Raw genomic sequence first — 19,455 nt, 5'->3', positions numbered from 1 at the left:
TTGACGGCAAAATTGTTTGACCGATCGACAATAATATTTCTACCAACGTGCGTTTTTCATTATATGTGTTAAATAAAAGATTTAATTTTGGTAAAAAGGATTTACTTTTATTTTGACAAAAATCTTTTATTGAACTATTAGGATTTTTTTTTATAGAATAGCTATTAGGAATATTCCTTAAAAAAAAAAAACTATTGGTGATATTATATCTATATATTAAAATCAAAGTTTGATGTTATCAAAGAAAATAAAATCAGAGTTTGATATTTGAATTTAAAATATTGAAATGAACTATACGGAAATAGAGTACTTTTCTTAGTATTTAAAAATATGAGAGTTTATTTTTCCATCTGGTTTGGATTATGAAATCCAAAACGATGTAGGGTGTTTTTAAACTATCTAGATTACATAATCCGAAATGTTCTAATGTGCACAAGAAGCTTAAAGACTGGGAAAAAGTTCTTTAAAAATATAGACTTAAAAGACTCAACCCAATTAATTTATTCCAAGGGTCGTCTAACAAGAAAATCCATAAAGAACATGGTAAATAAGAATTCCAATAAGGGGATTAGATTCAAGTCCATCTAAGGACCTATTCATTCTGAATGAATGATTGTGAATGAGAAGAGTTGTATTTATATGCTGATTTATGAGTGGATTTGAGCTGAAAAATTGGGTTTTTCCCTCAAACCCGCAGAGAAAAACAACAAAAAGCTGTTTTTTTCCCAAAGGCGAACACACCTCACGCGCCAGTGTATTTTTTGCACTAATTCACACACCCGGGGCGCGCCAGAGCTGTCCTCCAATGCGTTTTCGTCTTTTTCTCAGTCTTTTTGAGTGTTTTTTCTTCTTGAAACTTATCTTGGGACTTGGAATAGAATTTCTCCACTTTGTAATATCTTCAGAGGTCTCTTGAATCATCATCTATTGTCTTCCCAAATCCTTATGAGATGCTTTGCTTTGCCGATTTGCATAATTTTGCATTGAATTACATCAAAAAGACCAAAGAACGGTTTGGTTTTGGGAAAACTAGATTTATATGACTTGAAATGAAAACATTTCAAAATATCCCAAAAATCATAGTCAATTATTTGAAACTCCTCTAAATTGGATCAAAACCTAACTAAAATGACTGAAAAATATGCTGAAAATAACGTAAGATGAGTTGTCATTAGAGGGTATCTCAAAGCACCATATTAAAAAATCTCACGTATGCACCATATTAAAAAATCTCACGTATTGTGGCGACTAAACTAGCTCAGATTGTGTGAACCATAATAACTTGAGTGTGTCTTCTTCTGAAAAATTGTAAATATCTTCCATTTAATTTTTTTGGGATTGAGCATTTATATATGTGCATTGCAAATTCGACTCCTATCTTTCTGTGGTGTTATAAGGATGCCACATTGATTATGGTTCTGGTTGTCATAAAAATACATCCTCTTCATAGAAATCTAGTTCTATGAACTTAAGGGTTCATTTACTTTGTGAAAACATTTACTATTTTCAATCCCTAAAACTTGTGTTGGTTTTACATGTTAACTCGGAGAAAAGAGACCTTTGAAGGGAAGGTCTTGCATTTCCAGAAACAATAAAAATGTAGAAAGAAGTGTTTTCAATATTTTCGGAAATGCAACATTCTTAGTCAACACTTTATCTTCTTTCCATTAGAATGACTCACTTCAAGATTCTCGTATCTCTTTGTTAAGGAGATAAACTAACACACATTTTAAATGAAAATAGAATGTTTTCAAGAAGTAAACAGGCTAAATTATTTTTATGTAAGATGAGGCGGCCTCTTCAGAGTTTTACAATATGTTTATGTGTCTTGTATGTTCAAAGTGAGACCTATACTCTAGAGGGTAAAGTGCTGAGTTGATGGAGTAATGGAACATGTTCATAATATATCGGTATATATACTTTTCTTTCATCCTTAGAGAGCAATTGCTAACAATATATATCTATAGAACATAAATTATATGTGCTGTTGATGGATCAAATGAATATCTGACACAAACTTAAATTAAACAACCCTATGGATTAAAGTAAACATGAACATAAAACCAAGTTCACAACACAAACATAGAAAACTTAAACTCAAGTCAATATAAATGCAATTTGTATATACATAATCAGAACAAAATACAAACAAGAACCTAGTTTCAAACCATCAAAACTTGCACCACCCTCTTCTTTCTGAGATTAAAAAGAAAAATCTTTCCAAACAAACTCATCAGGTTGACAATCCCAGCACAAAACACCATCATCTAATTGATTTATCCAGTCATCAAGATCAACAAGTTGACTAAGTTGGTTTGCTGATGAACTTGGAGGCAAATCACCAAGACTAGTGAAATCCACCATCTCACTTGTATAATCAGGATCAACAACTTGGCCATTCCTCTCCACAAGCCCACTAAGTTGGTTTGATGGTGAACTAGGAGGAAAATCACCAAGATCAGAAAAATCAATCATCTCACATATATCCAAGGTGCTAGTTTCTATTTGTTGCATGTTTTTCAACATGCTAATTTTGTGGTTGCAAGCTTGAATCTTAGCATTTATTGTAGCAATGAAGTCTCTGAGTTGATTCTCATCCAAGTTACTAAAATGTGGATGCCAAGTTGGGTAGATCTTACTGAGGATATCTCTCCGCACTTTGTTAATCTTTGTTTCAACCTTTTCTATCTTATTTTCAAAGTAGTCCTTAACATCAAATATCTCAGGAGTTTTCTCAATCTTTTGATTCTGATACTCTTGAAGCAAGGAGTTTACACTTGTAAGGTCTTCTGGCCATGTCGTTGGTTCAACATTATTATGATCACCATCATACACAATAAAGCAAAGCCTTTGCTCCAGACTTCTTACAAAATTCAGAAATTTTCTTTTCTAATCCATGCTTTCTCTGTTTGAAAGTTAGTTTGCGAGATTTTGCATTTTGGATGTATTTCATAGGTATTTTTGCGCGACCCATTCTACAAATTTAAAGAAAAAACAACAGTTAGAAAAACTAGTCAAAATTTCTGAAACAATTTTCTTAAATAATAACAATGCCCCTTTTCTTGCTGAATCCTATAAAAAACCAATACTTGAGAGTCTTGTAAAATAAAAAACCAATGTAACAGAATTATAATATAATAATACTGGTAACGTTAAAGTATGTAAGAACGAAAGAAATAACAGTAGAAATCTAAGGTTTCAATGCAGTAAGAAAAATCAACAACATAAAAGAATATAAGAATATAATACAGTAAAGAATATAAACAACATAAAGATATAAGAAATATTAGAGGATTATCAAAGCTAACATGCAGACATAAAACGTTGTGAGTTTTTTTTTTTTTTTTTTTTGACAAAATAAAACTTGTGAGTTGAATCTTTTCTTTCTGTGTGCAAGTTGAATGGTTATTTACATAGAATGACACATAAAGAGAAGAGAAAAACAAAAAACATACTAAAACAAAAAACATAAAACAAGAACAAAAATAAAAATTGCGTTAAAGAACATACTAAAACAATCAACGTGTTTTTACCTTAACGGTGGAGACGATCTTCAAAGACTTTTGTGATGTTGTGCTGTGAATGTGATATTCTTGTTTTCTTGAAGAGTTTGTGTTGTGATATTCAAAGACAAAAAGAGTGAAGTAAGGGTTTAGTGTAACAAGAGATGTATTTATAGATTAGGATTGTGGGCTTATAGCTTAATTTGGGAAACAAAATCTACGCAAAAAAAGTTTCTTGTTGCCCTAATTATTACACGGCGAAATTTCGTGCGTTCTTTCTTATATTTGTTAAAAGATTTAATTTTATTTTATTTTGATAAAAAAGATTTAGTATAATTTTATTTTGATAAAAATCTTTCATTGAACTATTAGGATTTACCAACGTGCGTTTCTTATATGTGTTAAAAGATTTAGTTTAATTTTATTTTGATAAAAAAATATTTATTTATTTTTTTGCCCTAATTTTTTTTTTTTTGGTAAAACTTGTCTATCAAGTTTCAAAGAAAGGGGGCATGTCTTTTATTATTGACGGCGAAATTTTTTGACCGATCGACAATAATGTTTCTACCTTCCTTCAAAAAAAAAAATAATAATGTTTCTACCAAAGTGCGTTTTTTATTGTATGTGTTGAATAAAAGATTTACTTTTATTTTGACAAAAATCTTTTAATAGGATTATATTCCTTCAAAATCTATTAGGAATAGTATATCTATATTAAAATCAGAGTTTGATATTTGGATTTAAAATATGGAAATGGACTATACGGTTATAAAGTACTTTTCCTTAGCATTGGAAATAAAGTACTTAGTCTTTAAAATATGAGTTTATTTTTCGAATTTGTTTGAATTATGAAATCCAAAATGTTATAGGTGTTTGAGGGAGTTTTTACATTGTTTAGATTGTATAATTTGAACTGTTTGTAGTGCGCACAAGAAGTCCGGAGAGTGGGAAAAAAAAAACTTTAAAAATATACAACTTAAATATGAGTTTAATTTTCCAGTTTGTTTGAATTATGAAATCCAAAATGTTGTAGGGTGTTAGAGAGAGTTTTTACATTGTCTAGATTGTATTTTGAAATGTTTGTAGTGCGCACAAGAAGCCCGGAGAGTGGAAAAAAAACTTTAAAAATATACAACTTAAAAGACTCGGCCCAATTAGTTTATTCGATGTGTTGTCTAACCAAAAAAATCCATAAAGAACATGGCAAATAGACCCGATAAGAAGATTAGATGCAAGTCCATCTAAGGTGACCACTTTATCATATAACATGTTACGTTACATCAGACGATCATGCCTCCTGCACCACATCAGAAAATATTATGTCTTAGAATAGTATACAACACAAAATTGATGGAGCGTTGCCTTATCTTTTTGGCTAAAATGCACTTTTGGCCCCCTATGTTTCAAAAAGTTGCGATTTTGGCCCCCTATTAAAAAAAATCACTTTCCAGCCCCCCAACTTCACCCCCTTTTGCAACTAATAGGCCCCTTTTGATTTTGACCTGGTCAAAGTTTAAGTATCCACTCAATGGGCGACACGTGGCAAAAAAATTTAAATTAAAAATAAAAAATGCCACATATTTTTTATTGAAATTAAATAATTAAAAGAAATTTAAAAAAACATCCAAAAAAAAATAAAAAAAAAGCTCAAAAATAAAAAAAAACAAAGCCAAATGTGTTTTTTAAAAATTAAAGAAAAGGTAAGGGCAAAGGATGGAACGTGACTAATTCCAGAAACAACATATTCATCCCCTTCAACAACATATTCATCATTCTTCCACTAAAAATTCCATAAACACAAGACAACTGCCTCCTTCACTCTCTTCTCCTAAAAACACAACACAACTAATTCCAGAAACACAACACCACCACCTCTGGTCACATGAAGATGAAGATCTCATAGTATCAAACCCATGAAGATGAAGATCTCATGAAGGCAGTGATAGCAACAACACAACAGAAGGCAGTGATGGTGTATTTTCGACGGCGGAATATGCAGCCAAATCAACCCATGAAGATGAAGATCTCATAGAATCAAACCCAGAAAATACAAAAATCGATGCAAACAACATTCACCACTCAAATTCACAGCTCCAATCCCAACTTCAAATACAACATTCAAATACAATTTTTCTTTTTTGAATGCAAAGAAACAACATTTAAATACAAATTTTCTTTTTTGAAAAAACGAGAGAAATTCACCACTCAAATTCACAACTCCAATCCCAACCTCTTCAAAAGCTTTCACTGTTACATCATTTACCGGCGAAGGACTAATCGGAACCGCAACATCCTCACCTGGAAGAGAAAGCAACAGCGAAGTTAAAGGACCGTCATCCTCCTTCGCTTCCTTCGACATCGTCACCGTTTCTGGCTCTGACGTAGTTACCACAACCAAACGAATCGGAACCAGACAAAAACAGTTTGTTGTGCACCAGAATCACTTAAATCAGAGCCGAAAGTACTCTTCGGAGCACCGACGAAAGCAAAACGGAGAAGAGAGAAAAGAGGGGAAGAGACATGTGTTGAAAAATATTGATGAAGATATGTTGTTTATAGATCACATAAACATGATATGTGGGTTCATTCTTTTGCAGATATGGTGGTTTTGGGGAAGAACATGTAGGCCGTTTCCGTTTCCAGATCTTGCACAATTCATGCGGTTGCACATAAATGCTTTTTTTAATTTTTGAGCTTTTTTCTTTTTTTTTAAAAATTTTTTGGATGTTTTTTTTAATTTCTTTTAATTATTTAATTTCAATAAAAAATATGTGGCATTTTTTATTTTTAATTTAAAAAAATTTGCCACGTGTTGCCCATTGAGTGGATACTTAAACTTTGACCAGGTCAAAATCAAAAGGGGCCTATTAGTTTGCAAAAGGGGGTGAAGTTGGGGGGCTGGAAAGTGATTTTTTTTAATAGGGGGCCAAAATCGCAACTTTTTGAAACATAGGGGGCCAAAAGTGCATTTAAGCCTATCTTTTTCTAAAGAGGGCAAAAGCAAAATTGATATAACGTCCCTAATAAGCACAAGGAGTGCATCGAAGGGATAAAAGAGTATATACAAAACTGAAAAAACTAGAGAACTAACGTATCAAAAAAAGGAACTCAAAACAATAAGCCAAAACTAAAACACGTCAACCGTTTGGACCACCAAGGATGAAAGTGGTTTATGCATTTTTAGCCACCACTAGTTAAGAATGAAGTTTGATACGATCAAGGAGATGCTTAGATTTAACAATTTATTACTGAAGATTCGAGTATTGCACTCCCTCCACACAATTAAGATAGTAGCTAACCAAGTAACCTAAAGACTCAGAGATATCCTTCTTGAAAGCTTCAGAACCGCCAAATTAAAGAGCATGCTCATTAACATCAACTGGAATTGTCGTTGAATTGTAAAACTTAAGATGGAAGCTAGTAAATTAATTAAAGAGCATGCTCATCAACATCAACATCAACCGTCAAGTTTTTATGAATTGTAAAACTTGAAAAGTTTCTAAGATGGAAGCTGGCAAACTTTCATGGAGTCAAGATCCTCTCCATTTCTTCCATTTAGAGAGATAAAGACACAAAGAAGTTTGGGAATAATTAATAGTAGTGGGGCACACTTAATGGTAGGACCCATTACATACTTTTTTGTATCTATTTCTCATCAAATGACATTATCCATTTGTTTTTAGCAAATGGAGTAGATCTCAACTCACTTTCAGGGGGTTGTACCACCCCAAAACATTCATGTTTATATTTCTCTTTTCTCTTTATTTATTTTATTTTTTGGATAATAAAAATAATGCTATAAAAAAATGTGTGGGACCTTTTGTAATTAAAAAAATGAAAATAAATAAGGGTTGACCAGTAGCCCGTAAAGGGTCTAACGTTGCTCTTATGATGTTAAACTAATTTTTCAGTTACATAAACGTGTACAAGAGTTTGTTGATCGGCATTAACGTTGGCGATTCTTAATTAAATGAAGTTGCTGCAACACTAAGCTTTAAAGCAGGTAAGACTCCTTTAAAATGTGGGTCTTCCTATTCTAATAATCTGCAAAAATTGGTATTTTGGGATCTTGTGATAGAGAAATATTAGAGATGGACTATCTTCTTGAAATTTTCCAAATTTATCCATGGGTGATTCACTTGTTCTCTTGAAAGCTATAGAAATGGTTAGTAATTAAATTTCAACCTTGCTTCCCTAGCATGGCTAAATTAAAGCCATAGAGATGTGAAAAGTCCATTCCTCCATGTTCATTTCTTGGTTGTTATTTTATCTCTACTCGACTAGTTTATACCTTTTCCGCTGCTTATGTTCAGACCCCTACCAGAAAGAATTTAACATATGTTGAATCTCATCACCTAGGGTGGACGGAAGAAGAAAAATACTCATACACGCATGTCAGTATTGATTGTGCAACATGTTTTATAATTACCTCTCTATCCGCTTTAGATAAGTGTTTTCTTGACCAGCTCTGAACGCGCTTCATTATGTGATCTCAAATGTAGTTGAAAATAATCTTATTTTTCCTACAGTGATAGAGGGCAACCCCAGATACTTGCTTGATTCACAATTTTCGTCACTTTCAAAAATTCATTGTATTTATTCCTTCATTTGAGCACTAGTATTTCTACTAAAATTGATCTTTAATTTTTCCATGTTGATACCTGGTTGATAACTCGTCGTATTTGTGGAGGGTATCAAGTAAAGCTCTGACTTCTCTCTTTTTGGCCCTGCAAAACAAAAAACAATTGTAAGCAAATAATAAGCGTGTAAGGAGCGGTGCTCCCTGATATGATAAAGAGATAAGGTGATAGAGGGTCCGCTTGACGGAGTCCTCTGTCCGATTTTTGCAAACTAATTCCCTCACCATTTACTTGCACATGATACTTTTCACTTTCATACACATCCCCGTCATATTAATCCATTTCTCACGAAATCCCATATGTCCCATCATATCTTTTACATGTTGTCAATTTACTCGATCGTAAACTTTGCTTATGTCAATCTTCAACGCCACCTCTCCCATTTTGCCCCTCGCCTTACACTTCATATGGTGGAGAATTTCCTACGCTACCAAGACATTACTAAAATTGATCTATTTTCTACAAACATCAACTATTCTTGTGACGCTTCAATTGTCGATGTTTCATCCTATTCGCTAGAAACTACAAAATAACTTTGCACAAACCATTATAAAGTAAAAGCGGTCTGAAATCCCCTATTGAAACAAAATTATCCTTACTTTTTATAAGAACAATATTAGTCTCCACTACAGTAACTTAAAACTCATCTACTTACAATCACATTACTCTTTTTTTTTTTTTTTTTTTGTTCAACCACATTAGTGTAATATAAAAAATTGTGCTCCCACAAATATCCCAATATCTATCTATAAATATTATTTTCAATATAAAACTTCCTCTCTCAACAAATGCCCTTAGACCCTAAATTAAATTTGAAGTTTTTTTGTTTTGTTTTTAACTATCAAAAGAATTATGAATAATAAGATCTATTTATTTTATTTTAAAATAATAATAATTTAAATAGAATCATGAGAACGAGAGTATAACTTCGTAAGGGTGTGTGAGCGTGGAAAACAAAACCTTAGTTTGTGTTGTGAATCGAAAATGGGAATAGCTGGTAAGATTGGGGATTACACTTTCAAGGCTTTCACAGCAACTCTCGGCATCACTACTATCTACCTCACCGGCACTTTCTCCGTTAATGTTTACAAAGGCCTTGCTTGGCACAAAGCTCAATCCGTAACCCTCTTTCTCTCTCTCTCTCTCTCAATGCGTTTTATCTTATCCAATTACTTTGTTTCAATCTTCATTTCGCCAATTAATTCATATTTAGTACTGTTTGCATCAATCAATTTAGTTTAGTCGCTGAATTCGTATCGAAAATTGTAGAATTGTTACTTGATTTGGCTTATTGTGTTTGTTTTTCCTTGATCATTCATATTTTATACAATTAATTGTTCAATAGTTGGGGAAACCTATGAAATCAGTTTATGACATGCTAATAAGTTGTTTTCAGCTTATTTCCGTAAGCTCTCCAAGATAGCTTATGAAAAGAGATTATAGCTTATACGAAAAAAAATTAAATTTATATTTTGTTGTTGAAATAACTTATAAATAATTGCTTATCATGATAAGCTCTCTTAGAAATTGTGGTTGGGTCTTACACAATCGCACAAAACCGGCTTACGAGAGGTGAGGATTGCCCCCGCTTATAAACACACTGCCAGCCCATATCTTATCCAGGACTATTTAACACACCCCCTCACGTTCAGGCCTGGACATCTAGAGTGTGGATATAAACGGTGGATGGCCTAGTGGATCTTGAAAGAGAGTCTGATCCCATGTTGAATAAAAGAGAAAAGAGAGACATAATATGTTGAAAATCGTGTGACTGAATAGCACTAGGAAGGTTTATTATATAGGAGCCAAGTAGCTTAGAGAGTAAGCTATAATATATTTATAGAAGGAATATTCTACATAATATTCTATGCTAAGTAGCTTAGAGAGTAAGCTAGAATATATTTATGTCAGTAAAAATAATTATTTACTATTTATTAAAAATATCAACAAGCTCATATGCTATAAGCTGCAAATTAGCTGTTTATCCAAAAGCAAGGCATTTTTGTTAATGAAAAAATCAATAATTGATGCGATTGATTTTCTCTTCAACAATGGAAATGTTTTACTTTTATGTTTAAAGTGAGTATCCAAATTCTTCTAAAATGCTGCTAAAGTATGGGTTGGTCTTCATGTCTCTGTGTTGGGTTAATATTTGGACTGTCATAATAAATATACCCCCATACCCCTCTGTCATAATAGACGTAGCCCATCATCACCTAGTCACGTGAAAGACATGTGATGGCTTAAGTTGGGACAGACGAGTTGGTTGGCCACATGCTCGACATGTGGACGAGATATTCATTTCGGGAGCGAAGGAGTCCCCCTGTCATGACCCATAAAGGAGCGGAGCCTAGTGACCCGTATCCGAGATAGATTCAGAAGCCATTATGCTTTTGACTCAGTCCCCACATGGAAAACATGTGCTTCTGACTGGGTCTCAAGAGGATAAGCACGAAGGGGTGGGATATCGGATGAAGGCCACATTCCTGGAAGAGCGGAATCTGGTAGCCCACATCCGAGATTAAGCCTAAAGCCGTTGCGCTTCTCACTAGGCATAAAGCTAGTATAAATAAGAGATCAAGATCAGGTTACTATCATCATGGTCACAAATCACTACATTAAAGACCTCTAGCTTGGTACATCGCCGGCAGGGTCTATACCATTGTACTCACCGCAAGTACAATATTTATGGATTGTTTCACTTTTCATGACTTACGAATTATGATATTTTGATCTTATTGTTAAATCTCGTTGAGCACACATATCTTTATCTAACATTTAGTACCTCTTTGCAGAAACTTGATGTGGAGGATGCTGGTGAGAAGGCTTCGTGATTGATTGTACGCAGCCTACTTTCTTCAATTACAAGTCTTATGTGTAGAAATGTAATGTGAGATTGTTTTCTCTGATAATTTTTAACTTGATTGGTCCATAACTAAATGACCATCATGAGTAATAATCTGTTTAGCTATCAAAAGTAGATAGTGATCTTTCATAGATTGTACTTATACGTTATTTTCTAATTTACATCTTATATGCCGAAGACTTGATGGAATTTTCTTTTCAACATGCATGTGGTATACAGTAGAGTGGTCTTTGCAATATAGTTTATTTGATTGAAACGATAAAAACCCTGTCTAGTTTGTGAAGCTCATTGATGGTCCTACTTTCATGAATCTGTCAAATTACCTTTTTCCTCTGGTAAGTTACCATTCCACATTGTAGGCTGCTTCTGGCGGTATCTTGAATCACCATTCATCTGCTCCGGTGGGAAATGTTTTTTTGTGGCAGTTTTTAAAAGAACATTTTGTTAAACTTTGAGCTTTTTTACTCACATGCTGTAACTTATATTCCATCTTATGGCACGAAGTCTCAACTGATTTTTGCTTTCTGTTCGGCCTTTTATTGGTCTTTTTTCTACTTTTTCTTTTAGGTTTTAATGGTTAAATAGTGTCACCTATGAATGTCAAATTCATGTTATCCTTTTAGGTTTCAATGGTTAAATAATGTCACCTATGTGAATGAAAAATTCATGTTACCAATAATGATTCCCCTACATTGTTTACTCATTTGTTCTACAATATTATCACTTTATGATTTTGATTGACTACAAGTATTAGATAGAATATTTCAGTGCATTGACCTTTTACTTGGTTGATTGTGTGTGTGTTTGGAAAGCACCAAAATCATGGTGAAAAATCAGGGTTGAACATAAGCTACACACTGTAGCTTCTAAAAGCCACGTCGGGTGAGCTTTAAACTCACAGTGGTGGTTGCCCACCGCTCAACTAAACACATGCACACTAAGGTTTCTTTGAAAGTTAGGAGGGGCATGGGAGGGAGGGCTTTGGGAGAAATGATGGAGGAAAGGGAAGGGGAAGTAGAGGTTATAGTCTCTCTGCCTTGCATGAGAGGTTTACTTTTCCCCATATAATTATAACCCTCCAGTATGGAGGATTTCAAAATATGTATTGGTGGAAGAGTTTTGGAGGGTTTTGGCAAATTCTCCAAATCATTTTTCTCTTTTCATAATGTTCCAAATGAGAGATCTCTGTCCTTCCCATTCCCTTGCTTCCCCTCTTAACTTTCAAACAGCCTAAGTTGTTCTATTGAAGCTGGTTAGGAGGTTTAGCATTTGTCCCTCAGAATAATATACATAACAAATATCAGATTCTTTAACCCTTCCTTCCCCTCTTAACTTTCAAACAAAGCCTCTTTGAAGGTGGTTAGGAGCTTAAACCCTTCCTTCCCCTCTTAACTTTCAAACAAAGCCTCTTTGAAGGTGGTTAGGAGCATTTGTCACTCAAAGAATAAACACATAACAAACATCAAATTATTAGTTCGTATAAATTTTGGTATGCATGTATTACTTATTTTTGCCCATCCCATTCTCACCCCTAGTCAGCATATTGACTACTTCTTTATTGGCAAAATTACACTTTTAGTCCCTTAACTTTATTTTAGGTAACAGTTTAGTCTTTTATCTTTTTTTCATTTCAATTTTGTCCTTTTGATCCATTTTCATATGAATTTTTAAGCTTAAAATTCATGATTTTATTTTCTTATGGTCTTTCGATCTTCAAATCTATGATCCTTGTCTATGTTTGCATAAGAATATTAAATTTGAAGCTTGAAAATGTATATGAAAATGGACAAAAAGGACCAAATTGAAATCAAAAAAAGATAAAGGACCAAACTGTTACCTGAAATTAAGTTAAGGGACTAAAAGTGTAATTTTGCCTTCTTTATTTCATGATTACTCATTTGCTATTGAAAAAGTGCACCGAACAGAGTTTGTGAATGATTTCAAAGGAATTGATTCTCAAGGGAATAATTTAGGCATTTGTCAGTTGCCCACACCACAGTATGTGGGATTTTCGTGGCATTCAATAAGTAGTTGAGCTAGTTTGTCCATGATTTTCTAGCAATTTGTCACCGCTTGTTCAAAAACATTGGCGTTTTGCATACTATTACGATTACTTCCCACCAATATTTTACACTTTGTTTCCATTATTATCACTATCGTTCAGAGGGACGCGTAGGCTTTGTTTGGACAACCAAAGAAAGTGAAAGGTAAGAAAGTATAAGGAAAGAATGTTGAAGGAAAGAATGTTGAAGGAAAGATAGTAAGTAGAAAGTGAATGGAAAGTGAGATGATTGTTTTAGTTGTTTGGTATGAATGAAAGTGATAATAAAGTGAAAGGAAAGAAAGTTATAATTTTATGAAATGACATAAATGTCCTTATATTAAAATGAATATATATGTATATTTTTTTTGGAATGAATACATACATGTCTATACTATAATATGCACAAAAAAGTGACGATATAAAATAAAAATAAAACAATAGCAAAGCCTTAGTTTTGTTACCAGGATGGATATGATAATAAGCTTGAAGTCTTGTGACGTCAGAAGAAAATCAATTGGTAGTAAAAAAACTGCACATGTGTAAAAGAAGGTTTTCAAAAGCAAGGGCTGTTTAGTAATTATACCAAAATGGATGTGCTGATCAACCTTTCTTCGCACTTGGGAGCGGAAAGTTTTTTTTGATGTGGGACCCACCCAAAGAACACTTTCTTTCCTATCTGACAGTGCAACCAAACAATGGAAACACAAATTTGGATGAACTTTCTTTCCTTCCTACTTTCTTTACATTCACCTTCCCTAGAACCAAACAATGCCGTAGTGTGTGTGCCCATATGTTTGCTCTTTTTATTTTGTTAATGCGTAATACGAAAAAATTTGTAAAATTTTGATTAGGTATATGTATTTTGTACTTTTATATCAAACTATATTAAGATATAATTGAAATTGGAAAAATCAGTCCTAAACCATATTTTTTTTATATATATTATAGATCGTTTATAGATTTATGTATATAGTATAGATTATTTATGGATTTGTCTCCAAGATTGGTTGGAAGTACGATTTGTGTAAGTTTCATTAACTTCTAAAATGGACGCTAATTATTTCTACAAACTCGCGTTATTAGTTTGTTCGGTGAATATTTTTTCTTAAGAATTTTCGAAAACTTTCAGCAACAAAAAAATATGACCAAAAGGAGCAGAGTCCATACAAAAGAAAACCGGAAACCTTCTATTCAAAATTTATGAAATTTTGATTAGGTATACACATATACTTTACTTATCATAAAATTATTGACAAGGAGTGAGTCTCTTTATTCAATAGCTCAACTCTTAAGGTATCCAAATTCCTTACCACATAAATCAACCACTTGAGTCATTTACCTTTATTTTGATTGAATTGTTTTTTCGACACTAAAATTGTTTGTGAGTAAATTTGGTATCCTCCAAACACAACTGCAAGGACCACAATGAGCGGTAAAATCCTCCCTCAAAAGTCTTAACATTGGATTCGAAACTAAGACCTCTAAGTTAAGCTTGAAGAGTCCCATGTTATACCATTCAATCGCTTTTGGGCAAAATTGTATATGTTAGTCTTATATCTTGTTTACAAGATTAAAGCAAGTTCATTCTTTAAAAAATAAAGTAAACACATTTTAATTATATCAACTTTATAATAATTTTTACTTTAATATTCTTTTCAATTTTATGCCAAAAACGGATTCATTTTGTTTTTAGAAACACAAATATTTAGCAATTAGCAATCAACACTAAGTAATTTTTATTTTAATCTTATTTGAAATGTTTTAATAATCACTTAAATATCCCTCTTCAAAAAATCACTTAAATATAAAAAAAAAAAAAAAAAATCGTAAGTATACAGTTTCCAGCCATTTGAGCAAATCACTTTTCAATTATTATGCATCTACAAGTCCAATTGTCCAAGCGACAGCCTACAAAGCGCTGGGGATGGGTTGGCAACTCTGCACATAAGAATCTTGTTGAACTCTTTACGTTTTTTTTCTTTTTGGAAAAAGTTGAGTTCTTTTCATTTGAAGTACTTTAGAAGCAAACTAGGCGATGAGTGGGGGTGGGTTTGCGCATGAGAATCTTATAGGACCTTTTTCATTTGAACTACTTTAAATGCTGATGAGGGGAGCTCCTAAAATGGGAGAACTATATCACAATTAGAGTGATGGAGCATATCAGTGTAATAGGCACATTGTCACCAAACCAAAAGTATACGAGCCCTTGCACTTGTATTATCATCACAGAATCAATTTTTAACCAACTTAAGAGAGCATGCATAAAAAAAACGTATGAATTCGTTACTTCGCGCATCTTGTAGTGTGAGATCATTAACCTTAATAAGCTATGAGTTACTTAAGACCAGTCCCAAATATTAGCAACCATCGATTAAATACTCGTTTCAATGGAGCCATAAACTCTATCAAGGTGAAGGGGAGCCTGAAAGAGGGTAGAAATCTGTCAAGGTTTTAGTGATATACCATAATGACAGGCACATATAGACTACAATTAAGACAGTTAGTGTAAAAGAGAAAGACTTCATCACTTCCCACTTCATTTCCAACCAAAACAAAAGGGCGGTGAGAGGGGAAGGGATAGCAACTTAGATAAATACGGAGTACATGGTACAACACAATATTTAATGCAAAAAAGCAGCCTGGCACTCTATATAATATAGTAATACGTATACAAATTCACCCTCTTTTACAATAGTGTCATATTTAGCCGTGAAAGCACTCCAATCATTCTTGTCCAATGATCATCGTGCGCAAGTAAGGCGTGTAGAACGTGTAGTCTAGCCAGCTTCTCGCCTTCTTCAGCATTAACAAGACAACATGGAGCATTTTCGAGTAGCACAACAAATGTATATATATTGATTAAATCATAATTTGATGAAGCAGAATATGCAATTTTGATCAGAAGTTCGATCAATCAACATTTCTCTGGTCAAGGGATCTTAAAACCTGATTGAGAATCAACTGATGAAACCTGCTTTCTAAATTGTGCAGCACATCCGCGACAAAGTACGAAATGCAGTAATAAAAAAAAAAGGCATATGAGTAAGAGTTGAATGATGCATCAATTGGTATCACTAATCACAAAGATGCATTCCCATGGGTGATAGTGCCAAGACTATGCCTGGTCCATAGGTAAAACGTGAACCTTCTTTATAGATTGGCTATGATCAAGCAAAGTTCCTTGAATTAGTGTGTACCTCTGCCAGAGGATTAGTGATAAAACCTCCATCGAGCCTGAATCTCTGGCTTGTAAAATTAGTTTCAGCATTCCTGCCAGCTGTTTGGTGCATGGTAGCAAGTGATGGCGCACCACCACGTCGAGAGAACTGCGGGGATAAATACTGGCCTTGTGTTTTCCTCCAGAATTTAGAGCTCAAAAAATCTGCTCCAGGTAGCAAGCAACATGAATTACGAGGGACATTAGAATTAGTCATCCTTCCATTTGATACAGCCAAATCATAAGAGATATCATCCAATGCCAACTCAAGGCCATGTACACGGGTCTCTAAAGATCGCATTCCATTTTGTGAGCTTCCGATGAATTTCTGTAAGAATGTGGAGGAAAATGTTCATCATTAAAAGATTGGTTCATGCATGTAAAGGATAAAGCTTAAAAATATAATGAGTATGTTAACAAGTCTTCCTTCCAAAAATTTGCAGACAAAAACAGTGGAGATAAAAAAAAGTAACTTGGTGTTAAAATTAGCAATAAACCTGCAGAAGATCAAGTAGACTCGACTGTTGCTTCTCGATTTGTTGCAACTGGTTGCGGATCAAAGATAACTCTTCACTCTCTTTGTCATTCTTAAAAAGATCTTTGGAAACATTATTGACAGGAACTGAGTCCTGACTCTCTTCATGATACGGAACCACACGAGATCCACCATGCTTTTTTATTCTATCATCAGAATTTTTATTTAATAGTGCTCGATTCATTTCTGGCTTTAGAAATTTGCTTTTATTCACTTTGCTTGTTTCCAAAGGAGTTCCATTTTCATCCCTCTCCTGGAGTTCACCCTGATCAGCCATGGCCACTTGAACATCCCAATTCTTTTGGTTTAATTTTCGCGAAACACCCAAACTCCTTCTCTTATTACTACTTAAGGAACTCACATTCTTGCCATTGCTAGCAGTAGAACTATCTGGTGGACTGAATCTATTAACAGGAGCTGATCTCCTCCTTAGATTCGCCATTACTGAACCTGGATTACATGAATTTTGAGACACAGGAGGGTACCGCCCATCACTTGCATTCTCTGAGCCAAAAACACAAACGCAGAAAAAGCTTTCAGAAACAATAATAGCCAATCAATGCAATAGATCACAAACAGACGCATTGGAGATCATAAATTTATTTAAGATCAAACATTTGTTTTTGTCTTCACCCTCTATTTATCATAATTTCTATTTAAAGAGTCGACATTAAACAAACACAATCTGGCTTTCTATTTTTGGAAAAGAGATCTAACACATACTCATATCAGATTCTCAACTGCAAAATCATTCAAACACTAGATACCAAAATTTAATGCTACCTTTAGAAGAAGATTGTGATTTCGGAGGTGGCGAAAAATCATCAGAAACATCAGGGATATGCTTCCATGCTTCCAACATCTGATTCATAACTTCACGAACTAACTTCACCTAAACCAAAACAAACACAATCTCAATCTCAATTCACATTCAAATCATCATAAATAAACACAAGAACAAAAACAGAGAGTGAAGATTGAAAAAACCTTGTCAAATCGTCGATTCTCAAAAACTTTCATGCAATCAGCCTTGAATTCCGATAAGAAATCCCTCTCCACGTTAGCCAAAACCACCAGCGTCTCCGCCGCAGCTTTCCTCACCGCCCAATCACGATTGCTCAACGATTCCACCAAACACGGAACCAAATTCTTCAACGAAGTGTGACCGGACGCGCCACCAGCTTCAACAACACTTCCGATCAGCGTCAATAACGCCGGTTTCGCCTTAAATACTTCACGCTTAAGAAGCTTCTGGAACTTCGGCAACAGCTTTGCTAATCTAGCAGGTTCCGGATCCGGAGCTCCGTCGATCGCGGAAGCAAGACAAAGTGCAGCGCCAATTTGCGCGTTCTGTTCTTGCTCCGTGAACAGAGCTTCTGATAACGGTTTCAGAAAGGTATAAAACGGTTGCTTCGTGACGTGGCAAGATAATGCAGAAACGGAATTCACACACGCGGATCGGACCGACGAGTCGGTATCACGGAGGCGACGAATTACGTTGGCGAGGATCTTCGAGAGGTAAGGAGAAAGCGCGTTACCGTGAGTTTCGGAGAGTAATCCGAAAAGCTGAACGCATTGCTTCCGTACCGGAGATTTATCGGAAGCGTCGGTGGAGTACATGCAAGAGAGGAAAACCGGTACGGTGGTTGTGTCGAGGTTGCGTGCAATCGTGATGAGTTCTGTGGCGGCAAGGGAGTGAGTGTCGCGGTCGGAGAGTTTGGTTAGACATGTGAATACCTTTTGTTTTACGTTCTGCGGTGACGACATTGTGGTTGTGAAGGTGCCGGAGTCGGTGGTTACGGTGGAGGAGTCTTTATGATTGCGGAGGTGGATCGGGAGGAATCGCCGGCAACATCTCCGGTGAGAAAGTGGTTTGTTTTTGCGTGGGAGTTATGTGAGAACGGTTATATGAGCAGTTTGTGAAACGTGAAGACGAAGATGCAAACGGCGTGTCGTTTATTGAACTGCACTGTCGTTTTATTTGGGTTGTATCTTCAACACTAGATAGATTTTTTTTTCTCCTTTTTTTTTACTCTACTCAAGAGCTGGTTGGGTTTGTTTTCTTGGTGTGCCAATTTCATGGTTCCAATAAGAGAGTGAGACATATTTAATTTATGAATATTGGTACGTCCTAATTTTCTGATTAAGTAAGGACATTAAATTTAATTAAATTATTGTTAGTACATGTGATGTGATTGGACACCATTAGAATTTTCCTCAGAAACGTAGCTTATTTTAAAGTTAAATTTAACATAAGATAATTTTGTTTCACTTTTACAAGAATAAACAAATCCTTTGACCAACTGTCTTTTCTTTTTAACAAAAAAAGTGCCAATTTTATCCATGGTATTTGAAAGTGTTACACCCTCCTTACCAATTTAAGTGAGTTTTTGTTCATTTCACACTTATATATTAAAAAAAAATGTAGTAGTGAAGGAAAGAGAAAAATGATTTAAAGTGTTATTGTCAAGTATTGGTGCATTTATCATAATCATAAATGCAAAATATAATATATTGAATTGAGAGTGATGGAAATAGTATTAATTAAAAGGAAAATGTTAACTTATGCCCTCAGGGTATAAGTTAAGAAGACAAATGTAGAAAGTTTTTCAGTATAAGATAAGGGCACAAGTTAACATGACCCTAATTA

General features: G+C 34.3%; 1 protein-coding gene and 1 pseudogene across 1 annotated transcript; both read right to left on the bottom strand.

The window, feature by feature from the left end:
- Nucleotides 1-2,202: 2,202 nt before the first annotated feature.
- LOC146901795 (agamous-like MADS-box protein AP3) lies at nt 2,203-2,974 on the bottom strand (annotated as a pseudogene).
- A 12,585-nt stretch (nt 2,975-15,559) lies between these two features.
- On the bottom strand, nt 15,560-18,756 carry LOC146901794 (ARM repeat superfamily protein). The gene is made up of 4 exons (XM_085731390.1): nt 17,793-18,756; nt 17,589-17,697; nt 16,768-17,309; nt 15,560-16,598 (listed from the first exon to the last, which is right to left on the bottom strand). Exons 1-4 carry the CDS (start codon nt 18,570-18,572, stop codon nt 16,221-16,223), a joined length of 1,809 nt encoding a protein of 602 aa, XP_085587516.1. The 5' UTR covers nt 18,573-18,756; the 3' UTR covers nt 15,560-16,220.
- Between the last annotated feature and the right edge of the window lie 699 nt (nt 18,757-19,455).

This window comes from Medicago sativa, chromosome 8 (assembly GCF_051527215.1).
Source record: "Medicago sativa cultivar Bolivia chromosome 8, Bolivia_mono, whole genome shotgun sequence".
NCBI lineage: Eukaryota > Viridiplantae > Streptophyta > Magnoliopsida > Fabales > Fabaceae > Medicago > Medicago sativa.
Note: the sequence above shows the minus strand (reverse complement) of the source record. Positions and strands in the feature narration are given on the sequence as shown.

Excerpts from the sequence above, each read along its gene's own strand:
- LOC146901794 (XM_085731390.1), bottom strand. The coding sequence starts at position 18,572 with ATGTCGTCACCGCAGAACGTAAAACAAAAGGTATTCACATGTCTAACC. Across the intron at positions 17,698-17,792 it reads AGAATCGACGATTTGACAAG|GTGAAGTTAGTTCGTGAAGT; the intron begins GTTTTTTCAATC and ends GTTTTGGTTTAG. Across the intron at positions 17,310-17,588 it reads ATCACAATCTTCTTCTAAAG|AGAATGCAAGTGATGGGCGG; the intron begins GTAGCATTAAAT and ends TTTTTGGCTCAG.